At 46.8% G+C, this 15,879-nt stretch overlaps 1 protein-coding gene across 1 annotated transcript in view; it reads left to right on the forward strand.

Annotated features, from left to right (window-relative positions):
* Positions 1–15,879, forward strand: part of snd1 (staphylococcal nuclease and tudor domain containing 1) — a 174,864-nt gene that overhangs the window by 16,411 nt on the left and 142,574 nt on the right. The window contains exons 10-11 of the mRNA XM_084573206.1: positions 4,839–4,943; positions 15,237–15,338. Of these exons, the coding sequence (XP_084429332.1) occupies positions 4,839–4,943; positions 15,237–15,338 (207 nt within the window). The remainder of the gene's footprint in view (positions 1–4,838; positions 4,944–15,236; positions 15,339–15,879) is intronic.

The following is a 15,879-nucleotide window of genomic DNA, read 5'->3' on the forward strand; positions in this document are numbered from 1 at the left end:
CCCCCCTTCAATAAGAGGGGTTAGATGTGGACAGTGTGGGAGGGAGGGAACATTTCAGCGGTGAGCTGAAAAGCCACAGAGACTAAGAAAATGAAGGTTGGGGGGTTAAAGAAGAAACTGAAAGTATGTTTGGGAGGGGACATGTTTGCATTTTGTTTATTTTTTTCTTTGGAGGGGGGGGTGCTGTGGTTAAATCTTGATGCACTTTTTGGTTTATGCAGAACACTTCTTTGTTCTTGCTTTCCCCTGTAATCACTCTTTCCCAAAAAGAGCAGCAGGAGAGGTTTGTTTAGGATTAAAAGCCTTCAAGCAACTCATTGGACACTGCTTTGGGCATGTGGTTACTTCTCCCTATTATTATCCAAGGCCCCTTCTACGGAAGGGAAATTGATCATCGCCCGTCTGATTGTAGCAGACAAGTAGTCGCTAGTCGGGCTTGAACAACTTTGGGTTTTTTAAAGTTGACTAATATGCGGTGAAAGTCGAGTCAAAGTCGATGACGTCAGACATAAAAACACAGTAGAAAGTAATGCTTTGCATCAATAAAATCTATGTTCTTGACCTAAATACAGTACATATTGTAGCATCTCACACAAAAGAAGCTTCGGCAAGGTAACTGAAGCTTGAACATGGGCTGCTGTCGGCTGTAGCCCACGTCAACACCATAAACACCATCAGTCCGTCACTTCAAATATGCGACTCTGGCTCGGCACAAAAAAAACGAATAAAAACACAACCTACAACCACAGCAACAATGTCAACTGATAGAGCACAACAGAACTGAACATAAACACATGAGCTTATCAATACTGTGTGATTCAGATATGTTTAGCCTATAAGAATAGTACTCCACAGCGTGTTGAAGATAATATAATGCAGCCGAGACCCAAAAAACAAACAAAAAAGCGGTATATCTCCAAATCCTTTTCCGTGTTTAGCAGCTCAACGTCTAATAATTTCAGACAATGAAATTTACCAGCCTGCTTCTCTCTGTTGCCACAAGACATTTGGTGAAGTTGTTAATTAACTGCCGCTGAGAGGATTTGGACCGTTCCTCTTCTAGCGGATGCCTTTTAAGATGAGTGTGCATTGCAGCAGTAAATTTGTTGTATTTCAGGACTGACTTACATATTCTGCATGTCACGGTAGAATGGGCTTCATCTTTAGTGAAGCATTTCCTCACACTTGATGAACCGCTGCTAGTTTGCTGCAATGACCCACTCATCTCCTCACCTGTTTTCTCGGAGGCGTCCGTGTTGTTATTGTCACATGATCTAGTCGACTTCCTGATTAGCAGCAGTGAAGTAAAGTCGGTACAATCCCTATTCGCTAGTGGACATTTAAGTCCCTGGTTGCTCTCGAAACCCTCTTGCATTCTTACCATCGCAAATGTCTCCAAGCGAGACAAGCAGCACGTAAAAATGTTGCTAGCGTTTAGACGGAGCTAGCTCTTCTTGGTGCCACTTCATCCGAAAGGAAAATGCTGTCAACGACATAACCATCTGGTTTCAACCAAAGTTTTCTTTGCAGTAAAAGTTGGAGTGTACTCTGTGTGCTGGAGTCACATGTCAATCAACAGTCCTATTGGTTGTCGCCTCCAAACTTCGATTAGTTCCGCCCACTTTTTGTCTAGCTTTGCTACAACTCTGAAATCTCGTTGTCACGTCGCTACTCGTCCCTTCCTTTCAAACCTTTTCTAGAACTTCAGTGCGATCTGATAGCTTGCAAAGTTGCCGTTGCTGCGTGGTGAAACTTGTATCACATCCTTCCTAAAACATTCCTTCGGAAGTGGCTGTGAGTTGCGACGGAAGGCGCCACGCTGGGCCTGCAGCTGCTTGAGCTGCTCTGAAGCTAAGCACATATTGGACAGACTAAGGTCACTGAAGCCTGTCATTGCCGCCGTGGCGCTCGTCCCCGTGACATTTGTCGGCACCTAATACCGCAATGCACCGCCTCGCGCAAGGACACGTCTATCCATCAATCCCATCATCATACACTCCTCCCCTCTCTTGGTCCACTCCACTTTTCACTTCTTATTACCTGAGTGATGGATAGAGTGGAGAGGCACAGCAGGTCCAATCCCCACAAGTCAATCCCGCTGACGCATCTTCCTTTTTGACTGTCTCGACTCTCTCTTCCCACCTCTGCTGGGACTAAAGACGCGGATGTAGGCCGCGTCCCGACAGTCCTTCTCCTCCCCCTCGGGTAACGGCTGACTTGCGAGATGATGGACAAAAGGTGACGTGGTGTAAACCCCTTTACCAATCTCTCATCAGTAGCTTTTCAGGAACGCTGCCCCTGTTGCTTATATGTCAACCTAACCCTTAAGAAAGCTGCGTCAGATAATAGTGAACAATAAATATAAAGCACAATTTAATACTCTAAGAGATGACACTAGGGTCTCTTTCAAAAATAAGTCTGACATCCTCAAGGTCAGACAGCTTTAAAAGTCACTTTTAGGGAGGGATAATGAGAAGGGATAAATTTGGTTTGTGCTCCATTTAAAATCTGTCAAGTTGAAGGGCAATAAGGTGAAAGTCGGTCTAGATTATTGGTACCTGTTCCCGGATAACGTCCTACTAAAACATTACACGCTCGTCAAGCCACGTTTTCATTCGTGTTTTTCCAACTCGGAGCCAACGCCGAAGTGTTTACCGCGCCATCAAAACGCCGTTACATGAAACCACCTCATTGAAGCGGCAATCGCATCCGCTGGCGGCGAGGCTGAATCAAACTGGATGGGGTGGCCGCGTTTGAGAGGGGCGATCCGAGCCCTGGCTAAAACCCATGCTCGGCCCCGTGGGTTAAAACCATCTGAATGGTTTGGAGCAACAACCAACACATTCCCCCCCCGACGGCGGCCAAGATCCTTCCTTTGCACAAAGACTGATCTTGGCCACTGCAGATGTCATGTCGTGCGCGTGCAGAGGGTGGCAGCAGATCCCCACCTCCCGCGTATCAGATGAGACCAGTGAGTCATGCTGCCAGCCTGTTTGTCTTCCCTGCCTGCTCGCTCGACCCTCATGGCAGCTACTTTCCAAAGACTTCTTGCTCTGTTTTTTTTTTTTCTATCTGCACCGCTCCATCTCTTCCTCTGTCTCTGTTCCTGTGATATTTGCTGTGAGATTACACTCTGTCTCCCTGGCCCGCTCCATCTTTTCTGTTCCTCTGTCTCGGTGCGTGTTGATCTGTCTTCCCTCGCCGCTCTCATCTCGCCTCCTCCGGGCTGATAATTAGCCAGTAAATGCTGAGCCATTTTTATTCCGCTCCTGCCACATTCTTTCTCTTGCACTTTATTTACTTGGGCAGGCCACAAAATGACCTTGTTACAGCGTGAATTTGTGTAGGCTGGTGTGTGTGCGCGCCGTCTCCGTGCGTATGCATGCTCCCCCTCGCGCTTACCCATTACACCTCTCCCCTTCTCCGTCTCTCTCCCTCCTGCTCCCTATGTCTCTGCATCTCTCCCACTCAGCTCAGTGATTAGTGTATGATGTATTTTGGCTGCAGTTGTGGGCAGCCTATTTAGCATGTGGGCTGGTCTAATTTCTGTTCTCTGGTGGCAAATGCAATGGCAGTCTGATTTGTTTTCACAGAATAATGAATCTCCCGATGAGCCTCGTACGCCGGGATTTGTGTCAGCGATACGCGCCGGAAAAGTTTCTCTAGTTTTTGTTTTTTGGGTGTTTTGTTGTCGCCACCAAACAAACCTTCGACCACATTCGTTGCACGACCATCCACGGCCTCCGAAACGCCTTTTGAGGACTCAAACTCGAGTACGGGTTGAGTGATGACGAGGCCGTTTAATGCACGCGTGGGTGGCGACATGTGTAGGGCGATTGATTTCTCAGTTTCTTGCAAGTGGCCTACTTAAAGGCTCCGAGTTTGGACGCCTTCTCCATCTCGATCACACCATACCCCCAATCTGTCTTCTGACTCGGGGAACGGGCACATAGAGAGGCGCGCGCATGTGTTGAGTTACAAATATTGACTGCGCATTTGTAATGACTTGACAAGAGGTGTTTAATTTGTAGACTTGATCGTTTCTTGGTGGGCACGAATGCTTTTGCCAGCAACTGTTGCTTTCAACATCCACTCCTACTTCTGAGCCGTACCAGCTATATTCTTACGGTTGTTCCATTTGAGGCAGAGATTTAACATTTAAATGCCAAACATAAATTAACCCGTGTGTTTAGTTACACTTGTAAAGGTCTACAAAACAAAACGCTGCCAGCTCGAAGTTGTGCGGAGAGCTGTGTAATCCTCTGCTATCCCGTCTCTAACAGCGTGTTTGTGTTTTAAAGCTTTTTTCCTCTCGCGCTCTGTCTCCCTCTTCAACCCCACCCCCGTCTCCCCCTTTCCCTCCTGCTGCCAATCCCCCAGATAGCGAAACGTCCTCGCCCTGTCCTCCAAACCTCCCGCCGGCCTGCTGGGATGCCTTAGCTCGCTTACTTACTCAGTCACTCAAGGATCGCTCTCTTACCTCGCTCTCGGTGCCGTCTGCTCGTGACAGCGCGCAATCTGCAGTGTCACTCTCTTTCTACCTTTTGAATAGATCTCTTCCTCTCCGTTTATCCTTTACCTGCTCCTTCGCTCCCGATCTTTCCTTCGGGTCGGTCTGCTCAACAAAAATGCAGCGCCAGTCGTTTTTTTTTTTTTTGCTCCAATAATCTACACAGCAAGGGGTGGGGGGTGTAATTCCCCACGGGATTTTTATAAACGATTCTGATTTCATGTTCGTATTATTTATTTTTTTAGCTTTTCGTTCACCTGACCAGTCACCCAACCTTTCTGTTTTTGTTCTAACCCCTCCCTCCCCGTCTGCTCTTCTGTTTGTGCAGGTGATGCAGGTGGTCAACGCCGACGCCATGGTGGTCAAGCTCAACTCCGGAGAATACAAGACCATCCACCTGTCCAGCATCAGGCCCCCCAGGATTGAGGGCGAGGTACAAACACACCTGTGTCCCCCTGCTCGTGTGAGTGGCTGTTTGCGAGTGAGCGAGCGAGCGACTGGATCTGGTCGTGTACGGTGGAGCTTTGTGGCCTTAGAAGTTACAGTGGAATTACTTTAAATATTCTCATGGCTTTTCCTTGCACATCCTCTCTGACCAATTCTGACCACTTGGTGGCGCCCCTGCAGTTGGGGCACATGCAGCCACGGTGAAACACTTTGCACACACCCAGTGGTTGCAGCACTGCAGAGAGTGAGGCAGATAGATCGATTTCTTTCTCTCTTTTTTTTTTTCCTTCCCTTTCCCCACCACACTCCGCTCCCTCTCTCTCTCTCTCTCTCTCTCTCCTCCAAGACTGTGAAAACACATGCATACATGCTTACGTACATGCTGTGTACTGGGCGACGCCAGTTATCGACGGAATAGACCGAACGAAAAGGTGCGGGTGCAGTGATACCTATACACGCGTCGGCCTCCTCATCAGTCACCTCCTTAGAATTTATTCGAGGCCGTTTTCATCACTGAAGAGGAAAAATAAGTGCTCTGGTTTTATGTTTGTTAGCGTTTTCTTAATAAAAGAGCCTGAAAGTTTTAGTGCGATTGTCCACGTGAGATGAGTTTAACGCGTCACGATGCTTTGCCGTTAAATCCACTTATAAGCGTCGTGCACTGCATTTCCCTGTTTGAAAGGTACGAGGCAAAGCGGGGCGGAGGGGAGGGGGGGCGGAGGGGGAGGCGGTGGCGAGGCAACAGCTGTAAAAGTCAGCTTGCAGAATGTCTGCAATTGCCGCTTGATTTTTTTTCTCCCCCCCTTCTGCTTTTTATTGTTTTTATTGACTCCCTCTTTCTGCGTTCTTCCCATTTCATTGTGTACTCTTTCCTATCATTTCCTCTTTATTGTTGTCTAGTTTGGGTTTTTATTCTCTGCCCTCTCTCTGTCTCTCTCTCCCTCTCTCCCCTGGCATCGTTAGTGCCTCTCATTATTAAGGCTCTACTTTGCATCTTCCCCTCCCTCCCTCCTTCCTTCTGTTCTCTCCTCCTCTACGGTCACTTTCTGTCGTCCTTCTCTTCCGGGGAGGGTGCACGCCGCGGTCAAATATTTGACCTGTGTTTATTCTCCTCAGCTCCAACCTCGTGGCCAAAAAACGTCTCTCCATTTTGTCTGTCTTTTTGTCTCTCACTGCAGCTTCTTTCTTCTTTCTTCCCACTTCCTGATTTAGTTTCCCACACTTTTCTCCCCACCCCGACCTTCTCTTCTCTTCTCTTCTCGATCATTATTTTGCATTATTTTTTTCTCAGCGCCTCTCTTTATTGTCTGTCGCTCCGTCCTTGCCCGCGCCAGATGCTCCAACAGTATGTGTTTTGTGCTTCATTACTCTGTCGTATGTTACGGGGAGCCTGGGAGAGCGAGCCCAGATGTGAGCGCTGGCGTGCGTTGTGCTGGCGTTACGTTGGTAACGGCGTTGTCTTGCGATCATTGCGTGTTTGAGTGTGTGGTTGTGCGTCTGATTTATTTATCTTTAAATTTTTGTGCAAACCAGTCAGTTTGAGTAGTGGCTCGCTGAGACGGAGTGAAATGTTTATCAGCCTGAATAACATTTTACTAACCTCTAAGGATTATCTTATCAATTTTTAGTCTAAAACTCTGAGTTTGCTGTTTAAATGAAACATATTCTTGATCATGTTTGATTATATAATATATGTTTGAGGTCTTATTAGCAGCAGGGCTGTCGGAGCATTTTTGGAGGTGGTGTTGCTCATAAGCTGTTGCTTCATTTTGTATTTTAATAAGGCTTGTTCATGCCGCTGCTGCTGCTGCCGCCGCCGCTGCTGCTTCTGGTGTTGTTTGTTAGCTAGTTATTTCTGTCTGCGAGCTAAAGACCTGCCTGCCTGTCTGCGGCGCCGTCGGCTCCGCTTTGAGGGTTTGTCGCTATGGCAGCGATGCAGAGTTGTGATTTGAGTTTCGCCGAGATGGCTGTGATGAGCCCCCTTTTCGACTGTGTGTGCGGCAGAACGTGAGGAGGGGCTTTGAAGCTTCTTAACGAAATGGATTTTTTTTTTACTTTCATGCACGCGGTAGTAGAGGAGGATTATACGTCTGGTCTCATCTGCCAGCTGGCTTATGTCTGACCTTTCAATTAGTACGTTGTTACCTTACATCAGCAAAGGAACTCCCATTTCATGCTCCGTCCGCAGTCCTTCACAGATGCAGATGTTGTAGTTCCCCTTCAGTTACTAGAAGCCATTCTGGATATTACTGTTGCGTGAATGATTTAATTGAAAGGCAGGAAAAATACTGTGCAGCAACTCCAAAGTAAAAAAAAAAAAAAAAAGCAACCCTTCAGGCCTCAAAGTTGGCGGTAGGATGTTTTTAAGCCGTAGGGGCGATTCTTACCTTAAGGTCAGGAGAAGAAGAGGTCACAGCAGGTATCTCTCAGCCAGAGGCTCTACACACACTGACATCATGTTGCCTAACATTGTCACGAGTGAGCTGGCTTCTTGCTTACAGTGCAGCAGACGGACACAAAGACCCCGTCACGGTTTGAAGCGCACACAGACATGCTTGGTTAAGCTGCGTTAGCCTACGTCGGGGAACATCTTGGAAACTGGCGTCAGAGCGTCCGCGCAAACGCGCATTCTAAGACGTTCGCCGCGCGCATGCGTACGTAGAAGAGCTCGGAAATCTGGCGACGGCTGTGCGCGTGTGAAGCGATCGTGTGTGCGAGCGTGAGTGTTGTATTCTCTAGAGGTCTGTGGGGATTTTCTTGTGCCAGTTGTCGTTAATATCTCTGTCTGTCCGTCTCCGAATGTGCGCGCGGACTGTGCGTTCTGCGAGCGAGGGCCGTTTATGTCTGTGTGTGGGTGTGTCAGGGTGTGTGTACTGTTTGGGAGTACGGAGGCCAGATGCGATGTACCAGGGCGCTGATGAACTGTGACAGTTCCTGCCAAGCCCCCTCCTCCTCCTCCTCCACCTCCTCCCATCTCCTCTGGTTCGTTTTAGTCTCCGAACGCCGCATCCCCCTACCCCCATTCCCTCACCCCCATACCCTCTCATGACTACCCTAATTGTGCTCAGACTGACAGATTAGCGGACCAATGGCGTCCGCCTGCAGGAGAACATGGGATGCAACCCCCCCCCACCACCACCCCTCATTTTGGTTGCTCTCCTCCCCAGTGTCACTACTGTGGTAAATCTTCAGATGTGAGTTATTTTAAGCTTGGGAGTTAGAGTCAGCTTTTTCTCTCCTCTTTCTCTACTACCCCCCCCCCCCCTTTTTTTTTTTTAACTCTCCATTTTCTCTCATGTGCAGCAAGACAAACCAGTGTAAACACGAGCGGGGAGAGACGTCTATGCCACAGAGTGACTCACTGCTACGCCCACTCACTCGCGCTCATTGTGTGTTTGTGCATCTGCATCGAGTCTCGATTGTGTGCGCGTGTGTTGCGCGCGCTGTAATGTATCTGCATGCTTACGTGGTTGAAGTAGGGTTAAGAACAGTGCCGATGGAGCACATGGAGTGGTCAACTCTCCGTTCTTATATAAGGCAACACAACGACTGTGGCTCATCCACATTCTACTACACGCAGCAGCCCTTCCCACTCGTCTAACCTCTCTTCAGTTCACCTCTGCATGTGTTGACTTTGTAGATGATTTAATCTCTCTGTATTTCTCTCTCCGTCCTGTCTGCCGCTGCTCCCTCCTATAAACAATGCCTCTCTGTTTTTTTTTTGTTTTTTTTCCCTCTCTAATTGTTTTAGTTTGAGCAAACTGGTGCAGTTTGGTGGCAGGATTTCCACATCTTCATGCCTAATGAAGTACTTGGAAGTGAAAATGTGTTAAGTCTGGAAATCTTGGGCGCACCAAAGAACTACCGGCAACAAAGTGAGACTGTGATGTGGTCTTACGTTGCCTGTGTGACAAAGACTACAGCTGGCACACACATAACATTATGAGACGTAACATTATGACCACCTTCCTGATATTGTGTAGGTCTCCCTTGTGTCTCTAAAACAGTTGCGACTCATCAGAGAATGGACATGGTTCTTCTGAGGGTGTCCTGTGGTGCCTGGCGACAGAATATTGTTAGTGGGGGGCCTTTGGGTCCTATGGGTTGAGGGGAGGGGCCTCTGTGGATCATCTCACAGATACTTTTAAACTGAATTTGGAGGCCAGGTCAACACCTTGTGCTGTTCTTGTGCATGTTTTTTGAGTTGTTCCTAAACTGTTTTTGTGTGTGTGCCCTTGTCAGGCTGCTGGGGATGGCTGCTGCCATCAAGTAGTGTCACTGCTATGGGGTGGGGGTGTCTGGTCTGGTCTAGGTGGGTGCTACATGTCTAAGTAACGACCATACGAATGCCAGGTCCGGAAGTTTCTCAGCAGAAGATTGTGTTGTCAGAAGATGGTCAATGTTATTTACTTCTCTCGTCAGTGTTCATAATGTTATGCCTGGTCGGTGTACATCCAGTGCCTGTGTGAATGGATATAACTTGTCATACCAGCAGGTGGCAGTGGTCTGTATTCGTCTTTCAAAAGGGTAAACTGGAGGAGATGGGATCAGCTGCCGATGCAAGTCCGACCATTGCCAAATGGTGCAGGACACGCCCCCAAATCTAGGATCACAGTTGCTATCCAATGACCCGACACCTCAGCTTGGTGTGTCACAGCCTTTCTGTTTAGTTTTTTTTTTTTTGTAGTTGTCTTCATTATATCCATTATTTGGAGCATTGCTTATACATTACTATTGTTCTGTTGGTGTGATGAAATCCCATTTCACATCCACATGTGCAGTCACCAAGACATCAAGGTCTTTAAAAGCTGCTAGAATATGGAAAATAAAAACCTGTTGTATTGTGATGCAGCTAATTATTGACTGTAGCATAATGAAGGATTCTTAAACAAAATGAAAACAGGCCAGAAATCTACATCTTACAATAACACGTGGGACCAAGTGACAATAAAGAGCGTAGAAGACGTCGGCTAATGAGTACTAATGAAAGGAAGCTTTTGGCGCTTGATTCATTTTGGTTTAAGGTTCTGTAATGTTTCATTGGCTTTTCAAAACCTCATCTCGATGCATATTCGGCATGCAAATTCACAATTGCAATGTTATTTTAGAAAAATGTACCCAGCATTAACATTTTACAATAATGCTCATCTGTTATCTTCTTTTGATGCTTTTTTTTCCCTCTTCTCCTACCCCCTTCTTTGTTTTTCTTCCATCCTGCCTCCTCCTCATGCCTGTCCCCATCCTCCAAATCTTATGTCTGGCCGTGTGTGTGTGTGCGAGCCCAGAGCACCCCTCTAGCCCGGCAAGACATGCTTTGACCTCAAGTTTGGGAGCACGATGACAAGGGAGGAGGGGGTCGGCCACCTCGTGATTCACTTGCGCGCCATTGGCTAGGCGAGGCTGAGTAGGAGCCAGTATCCCCCCTCACTACTGGATGAATATTTTTGGCCCTATTTAACTATTTGGCTGTCACTGTTGAAAAAGCAAGGACTTGTTTTTGTGTAAGTGCAAGAGAGGACAAAATGCAGAAGGGCTGCATTAGAAGGCAATGTGACTGTTGCTTATGAAAAGATGTTGGTTGCAGCGTAGTCGAGCACATACAGCCTTACGTGGAATAACTTTGAATTTGTTTTGGTCTGCTTTTGAGATAGGCTGACCAAATTTGCTCTGGACTCTTGGTACTTGAATGTATTATGCGATATTTAAATTTTTTAGCAGGCGGCACTGTGATCACTGTGCCTTTCTGCAGGGCAGGTCTGACCGTCTGTGTGGTCCACAGAATAAAAACACAACGCTGCACACGGTGTGTCGCAGTGTCGCTGCCTTGTTCACGCGGCCATTGTGCTGCTTTAGCTCACATTTACTCCGTGACGTCCTTATTGATGACCGCACAATAACAATGCGGGCCGCAACCTGTCACAGCTGTCCCGGCACATTCACTTGCCCGGTAGCAGCTAATCTCAAATTGAGCAGCTGTTTGTTTTTACGGCGCTACAGGTAATTTCATTCTGAAATACAAGGTTTGTTCTTGTGTCGGTTGCGGGATCAATTTCAGTCAATCCAGTAATGACTCGAGTCAAGATGTATTTGTTTCCTGCCTTTGTGTTCTGGTTGGATTTTGTATTGTAGTCTGTAACCAGCCATATACTTAATGCTCTTGCTTCAGGAAGTGTATGCCCTCTTTCTTCATCTCTCTTTCTTTCTCTCTTGTACTGTTTCTCTCTCTCCGCCACAACCCTCTGCAGGCATTTAATGTTTATGCATGCACATTTGACTTGGGCATACAATAGTAAATGTTGACTGTTTGTCTACAGCTCCCAGTGCACTGCTTAATCAAAAAATAATGCCTACTTTGTCGGGACACATGCACACAACAGTGTATTTATTTATTTTTCCTCATAAAAGATAGGTTTCACACAAAACAACTGGCCCTGCTCAGTCAGCTAAATGGAAAACTAAGAACTAATACTCTCCACTCCCACGAACATCACAAACTCTGACATGCTCCTGAGTCATGATTTCACCCTTGACGTTTGAGAAGCAGCAAATGCTTCCAGCAGCAGCAGCAGCAGCATCCACACATTTGCAGCCCAGGCCCTGCAGCCCTGCGACACTGTACAATCCAGCTAGCGCCATGCCTCCGCAATAGTCAAAGATGATTCCTGGGCTGCAGCGGGTAATTTGGAACGAAGGGAATTTACCCCAAATAGAACAAAAATCCCCCTGAGGACAGTGAGAGCAAACTGTTGTTATTGGGTTACGGTTGAGAAATGGCAGTGACTCTCTCCACTTTCTGTAACCTTCCCGCAGCTGCGTAATAACACTTAATGGATGATGTGCGCCGAGTTCGTCTGGTCGGGAGTAATTTAGTGGTGCTGATGTTGTCAGATTTATCTGGAGATTGAAATCAACTCCATAGACAAACAATTAGCCTTGCCGTCACAGTCTTCTTACTGACGCAGTCATCAGCGCGGAGCAGCTTTCTTAATGTCCTGTTTGATTGGCAGGGAGGCACATTTGTTTTCAAGTTGTTTAAATTGGACTCATCTGTCAAGGAATGCGTTATGTCTCTTTGAGCAGCTCAGCGGAGAACCCTTTTGTAGCTGGAATACAAAGTGGACTACAGTAATAAAATATAGCTGTAGCCACTGGGGTCATACTAAAGGGTCAAGATTAGAAGTGATGTGGTGACAAGAGAGATTTGAATGTTAATAAAATTCCGTGAGTTGTATTGATGGCATATGAAAAAAGTGGACAAGTACCAAGTTGATCTAATCTCAGCATTGAGCCAACAAAATCTAGTTGATCGACATACGACATGAAGTTCCCCAAGCGTCTACTACAAGGAAATGCTGTCCCTGACACTGTCCACCAGCTTCTACCGTCAAATTCACAATGCCGACGGCAGGCTAGGAGCGTGGGTTAAACCCAGATGGTGCTGGTATTTTCTTTTCAAATGGAAAGCAGCGTCAGGAAAGAAACTTTAGCTCCCTCCAAACACTAGCAATGTTTTTGTTTTGCTCATTTCACTGAGAAACATGGTGTGGGAAGTGTACACAAGGGTAACCTACGCAACAAGACCTGGAATGTCCAACTGTCGGCTTCAAAGCGATGGGTGAAAAACAAATCAATGCAGAAAGGTATCAAGCTGAATTACACTCGATTCTAAGGTAATGACCATTGGTAAGGCTAGGGCTAGGGTTAGGGCTAGGGTTAGGGTTAGGATTGTCTCCTTGGAACTGATGCAGTTGATTGACTTACGATGCCCAAATAGTTTTCCAAACCGTGGCTGACTTTGGCTCCTATGACCAAATTCCCCATGCTGATTGCGAGCTTTTGGTGAATGCAGATGGAGTGGTGGCGTCGTTGGTGGTTTTCTTTACAAAGCAGCGACGGCAAGAAGAGCTACCTCCGTCCATACCCTGGCAACAAAAGGCCGGAACATCCACCAGCTACCAACAAAGCCACGGGTGACGAGTAAATCGATTTCTATGTGCTTTAAGGGCTTGAAGCTCTTTGTGGCGGCTCTTCCTGTCTTCGCCATTATCTTCCTCGCCTTCTAACTTGTCCGCACAATAGTGGCAAGAATACTATCAGCTAAGACAAGGTCAGAGTTGTCCGGAGCATCACATCGGATATGGACATTGGTGTGGAAAATGTGATCATCCGTGTGTTCTCTCTGACTACCATTTTTTTTCCACTGTAGTTTGAACATCTCTGATTGTCTCATTTTCTTGTTTTCTGACTCTTTCACCTTGCCAACTTCCACTCAGTCTAGCCCCGTTCCCCATAGACCTTCTGAAAGATGCAGAAGTACTGTCTTTTGTCCTCCTTGTCTACCTCCCCACTTCTTGTGCCTAATTGGCAGAGAGTGCTGACATTTACACTCTTTGCCCTCAGTGACATGGCTGTCTTCCCACCGTGAAACAGCTTATTAGTTGGAAATGATTCTTCCTTTTTTTTCCCTCTCCTCTAAGGTTTGTTCTTTACTTTTCACCGTTGAAGTTCTCCTGTTGTTTTGACCTAGGTCTATCAGAATCCTAATTGAGTGCTGGCATGATTAGGCTAAGGACACGGCATCGTTCGATGTCTGGGAGTTGTCTTAATGTGATGCGAGGTGACATAATGTTCCAAAAGATTTCTCGTCAGAACAGCAGCCTGTGTGGACCCCTTTTGTAGTTGGAACACCAAGTGGACAAGGCCCACTGTGAAATATTGTTGCAGTCAGTTGGCTAAGTCCACAGCTTGGGCACAAAATGGAGGAGTCCTGGCTGGCAATGTTCCTTAAAGGCCTCCCCATCCCGCTGACTTGATAGGGATGAAATACCCCGACAATAAGCCCCGATTGACACAAAATGGGCGACATGGGCTGTTGGCTGAACAGTGAGGGATTTCAACTGGGCATGTGTGAGATTAGCTCTTAGAGTTCGATACTGTGCTGACTTCTCTTGTGAAAGTGCACAGGAAGGAAGGAAAGGGAAAAAAAAGATGGAAAGCTATTTAACTTGAAGGTTATTACAGTCCTGCCAAGGTTATGGGAAGTCATTTGGGTTTCCAGTACTCCTTTATAAGGACCAGTCCAACATCCTTCACTTCAGTCATGTAGAGATTCATTTTAAATAAAATCACTGCTGGTTAGGCTTTCGGTTTAACACCAAGAAAAATGTGTCACCCCGCAACATTTGCTCCAAAGACCGTAACGCAGCCATAAGCACATGCTTCACATGCCTCGCTCCCCATGTGTCTTCTCTCCACATCCATCTGCCCAGCTGTGAGCCACACCTGGCAGCTCTGAACAACTGGAGAGTCATTAAAATCGAATGGAAATCGTTGAAGAGAGGGGGGAAACGAGGAATTAATCCAAGCTTGTGTGTTCATTTGGTTAGAGTGTTACTCATGTTTGTACGCCGGATCATAACGGTGCTCGTAGAAAAGCGTGGGAGGGGCCGGGGCGGCCCGCATACGGGGATTGTCATTCATAGCCGTATCCCTCTTGTTGGCGCTTCATTTTCCCGCTGCATCATTGTCATTTGTGGTATAATTTTTTATTTATTTATTTTTTTTATCCTGCCCCTCCAAAAACGACACCTGTCACTCTGTATGTGTGAGCTGTGTATTTGTCTATTCACTCCGGGGCCGACACAAAACCTCGGCCTCCTTTGAAAATGCAAATGGGTTCTATTTGTGGCCCGCTCCTGTCAGGGAGTGGGTGAGCGTATTGAGGGAAGTTTTTTTTTTTGTGTGCAGCTGTGCGAGTGGCGCGTGGCTACGTCTTTGTACGCGCCCGTATGCGTGTGTGCGCGCGGTGTCAGCTCGCCTTTGTGCATCTGTTTAACACGGTGTCTTTGCCTCGGCTTGCGTGTGCGTCTTTGTGTGCTTGATAATGGTATTTTGATAGATTTTTTTTTTTTGTGTGTGTGTGTGTAATGTGTCATTATTGACAACGAGAGAGATGTTTGTGGAAGGTGAGAGTCTGACTGTGTAATGGGAAATGCTGCCGTTCACCGCTCAAATACATCAGTGAGTTCAGAGTCCACTCTGTCTTGGGGTTGAAATAAAAAAGGAAAGAGATAACAGAGATGTGTGGAAATCAATGTCTGCGTGTATGTGAGCATGTTTGTCCAGAGTTCTGCGTCCGTAGCGAATATGTTGAGCCACACAACTTTCAAAGTTTAATGTGAATAACCTTTTCCCTTCCCCGTTTTTCTTTCCTCTTACCCTCTTCTTCCCAACCCATCTCCTCCTCCTCCTCCTCCTCCGTCATCCCATCTCTATTCAGGAGAAGAACAAGGACAAGGACAAACGATTCCGTCCCCTCTATGACATCCCCTACATGTTCGAGGCCCGTGAGTTCCTGAGGAAGAAGCTCATCGGTAAAAAGGTAAGAAAGCTCCTGTGCGACTGTCAGTATTTGAATCGACGTGATTGCAGCTAATCAGATTTAATAAATAAACAATAGCTCTAAATAGGAGTTCCCCTGCGGCTGTACAAATGCTCTGACACCTTCCCCCCCCCCCCGCGCTCTTACCGTTAGCTAAATACATTTCTGAGTTGGATATCTATTTCTCTCTGTCTCTTAGTGTGAATACCAAGTACTCTCGGCAGATGCCCTGGGGCTTCGTGTTGGCCCAGACGCACCCTTTAAACAAGCAGTGTTGATTTCCCCCCCTCTTGTGTCTATTGATCTACTGGGTCTGTACACCTTGGGGGGCGCCATTATTTACACGTATCTGACCCAGCAGAAACCCAACACTTGGCTAAACGGCACCCGAGGCACACACCAGGTCTTCGGCGTTTATCTTTTTTTGTGTTAGATTTGAATACATGAAGTGTAAATTAAAGTCGCTTGTCATGGGAAGAAAAAAACATTGATTTTGAAATATTACAAATGAGCACTGATTTACAGCCAACTCTGAGATGTT

Source organism: Chelon labrosus (assembly GCF_963514085.1).
Source record: "Chelon labrosus genome assembly, chromosome: 23".
NCBI classification, from domain to species: domain Eukaryota; kingdom Metazoa; phylum Chordata; class Actinopteri; order Mugiliformes; family Mugilidae; genus Chelon; species Chelon labrosus.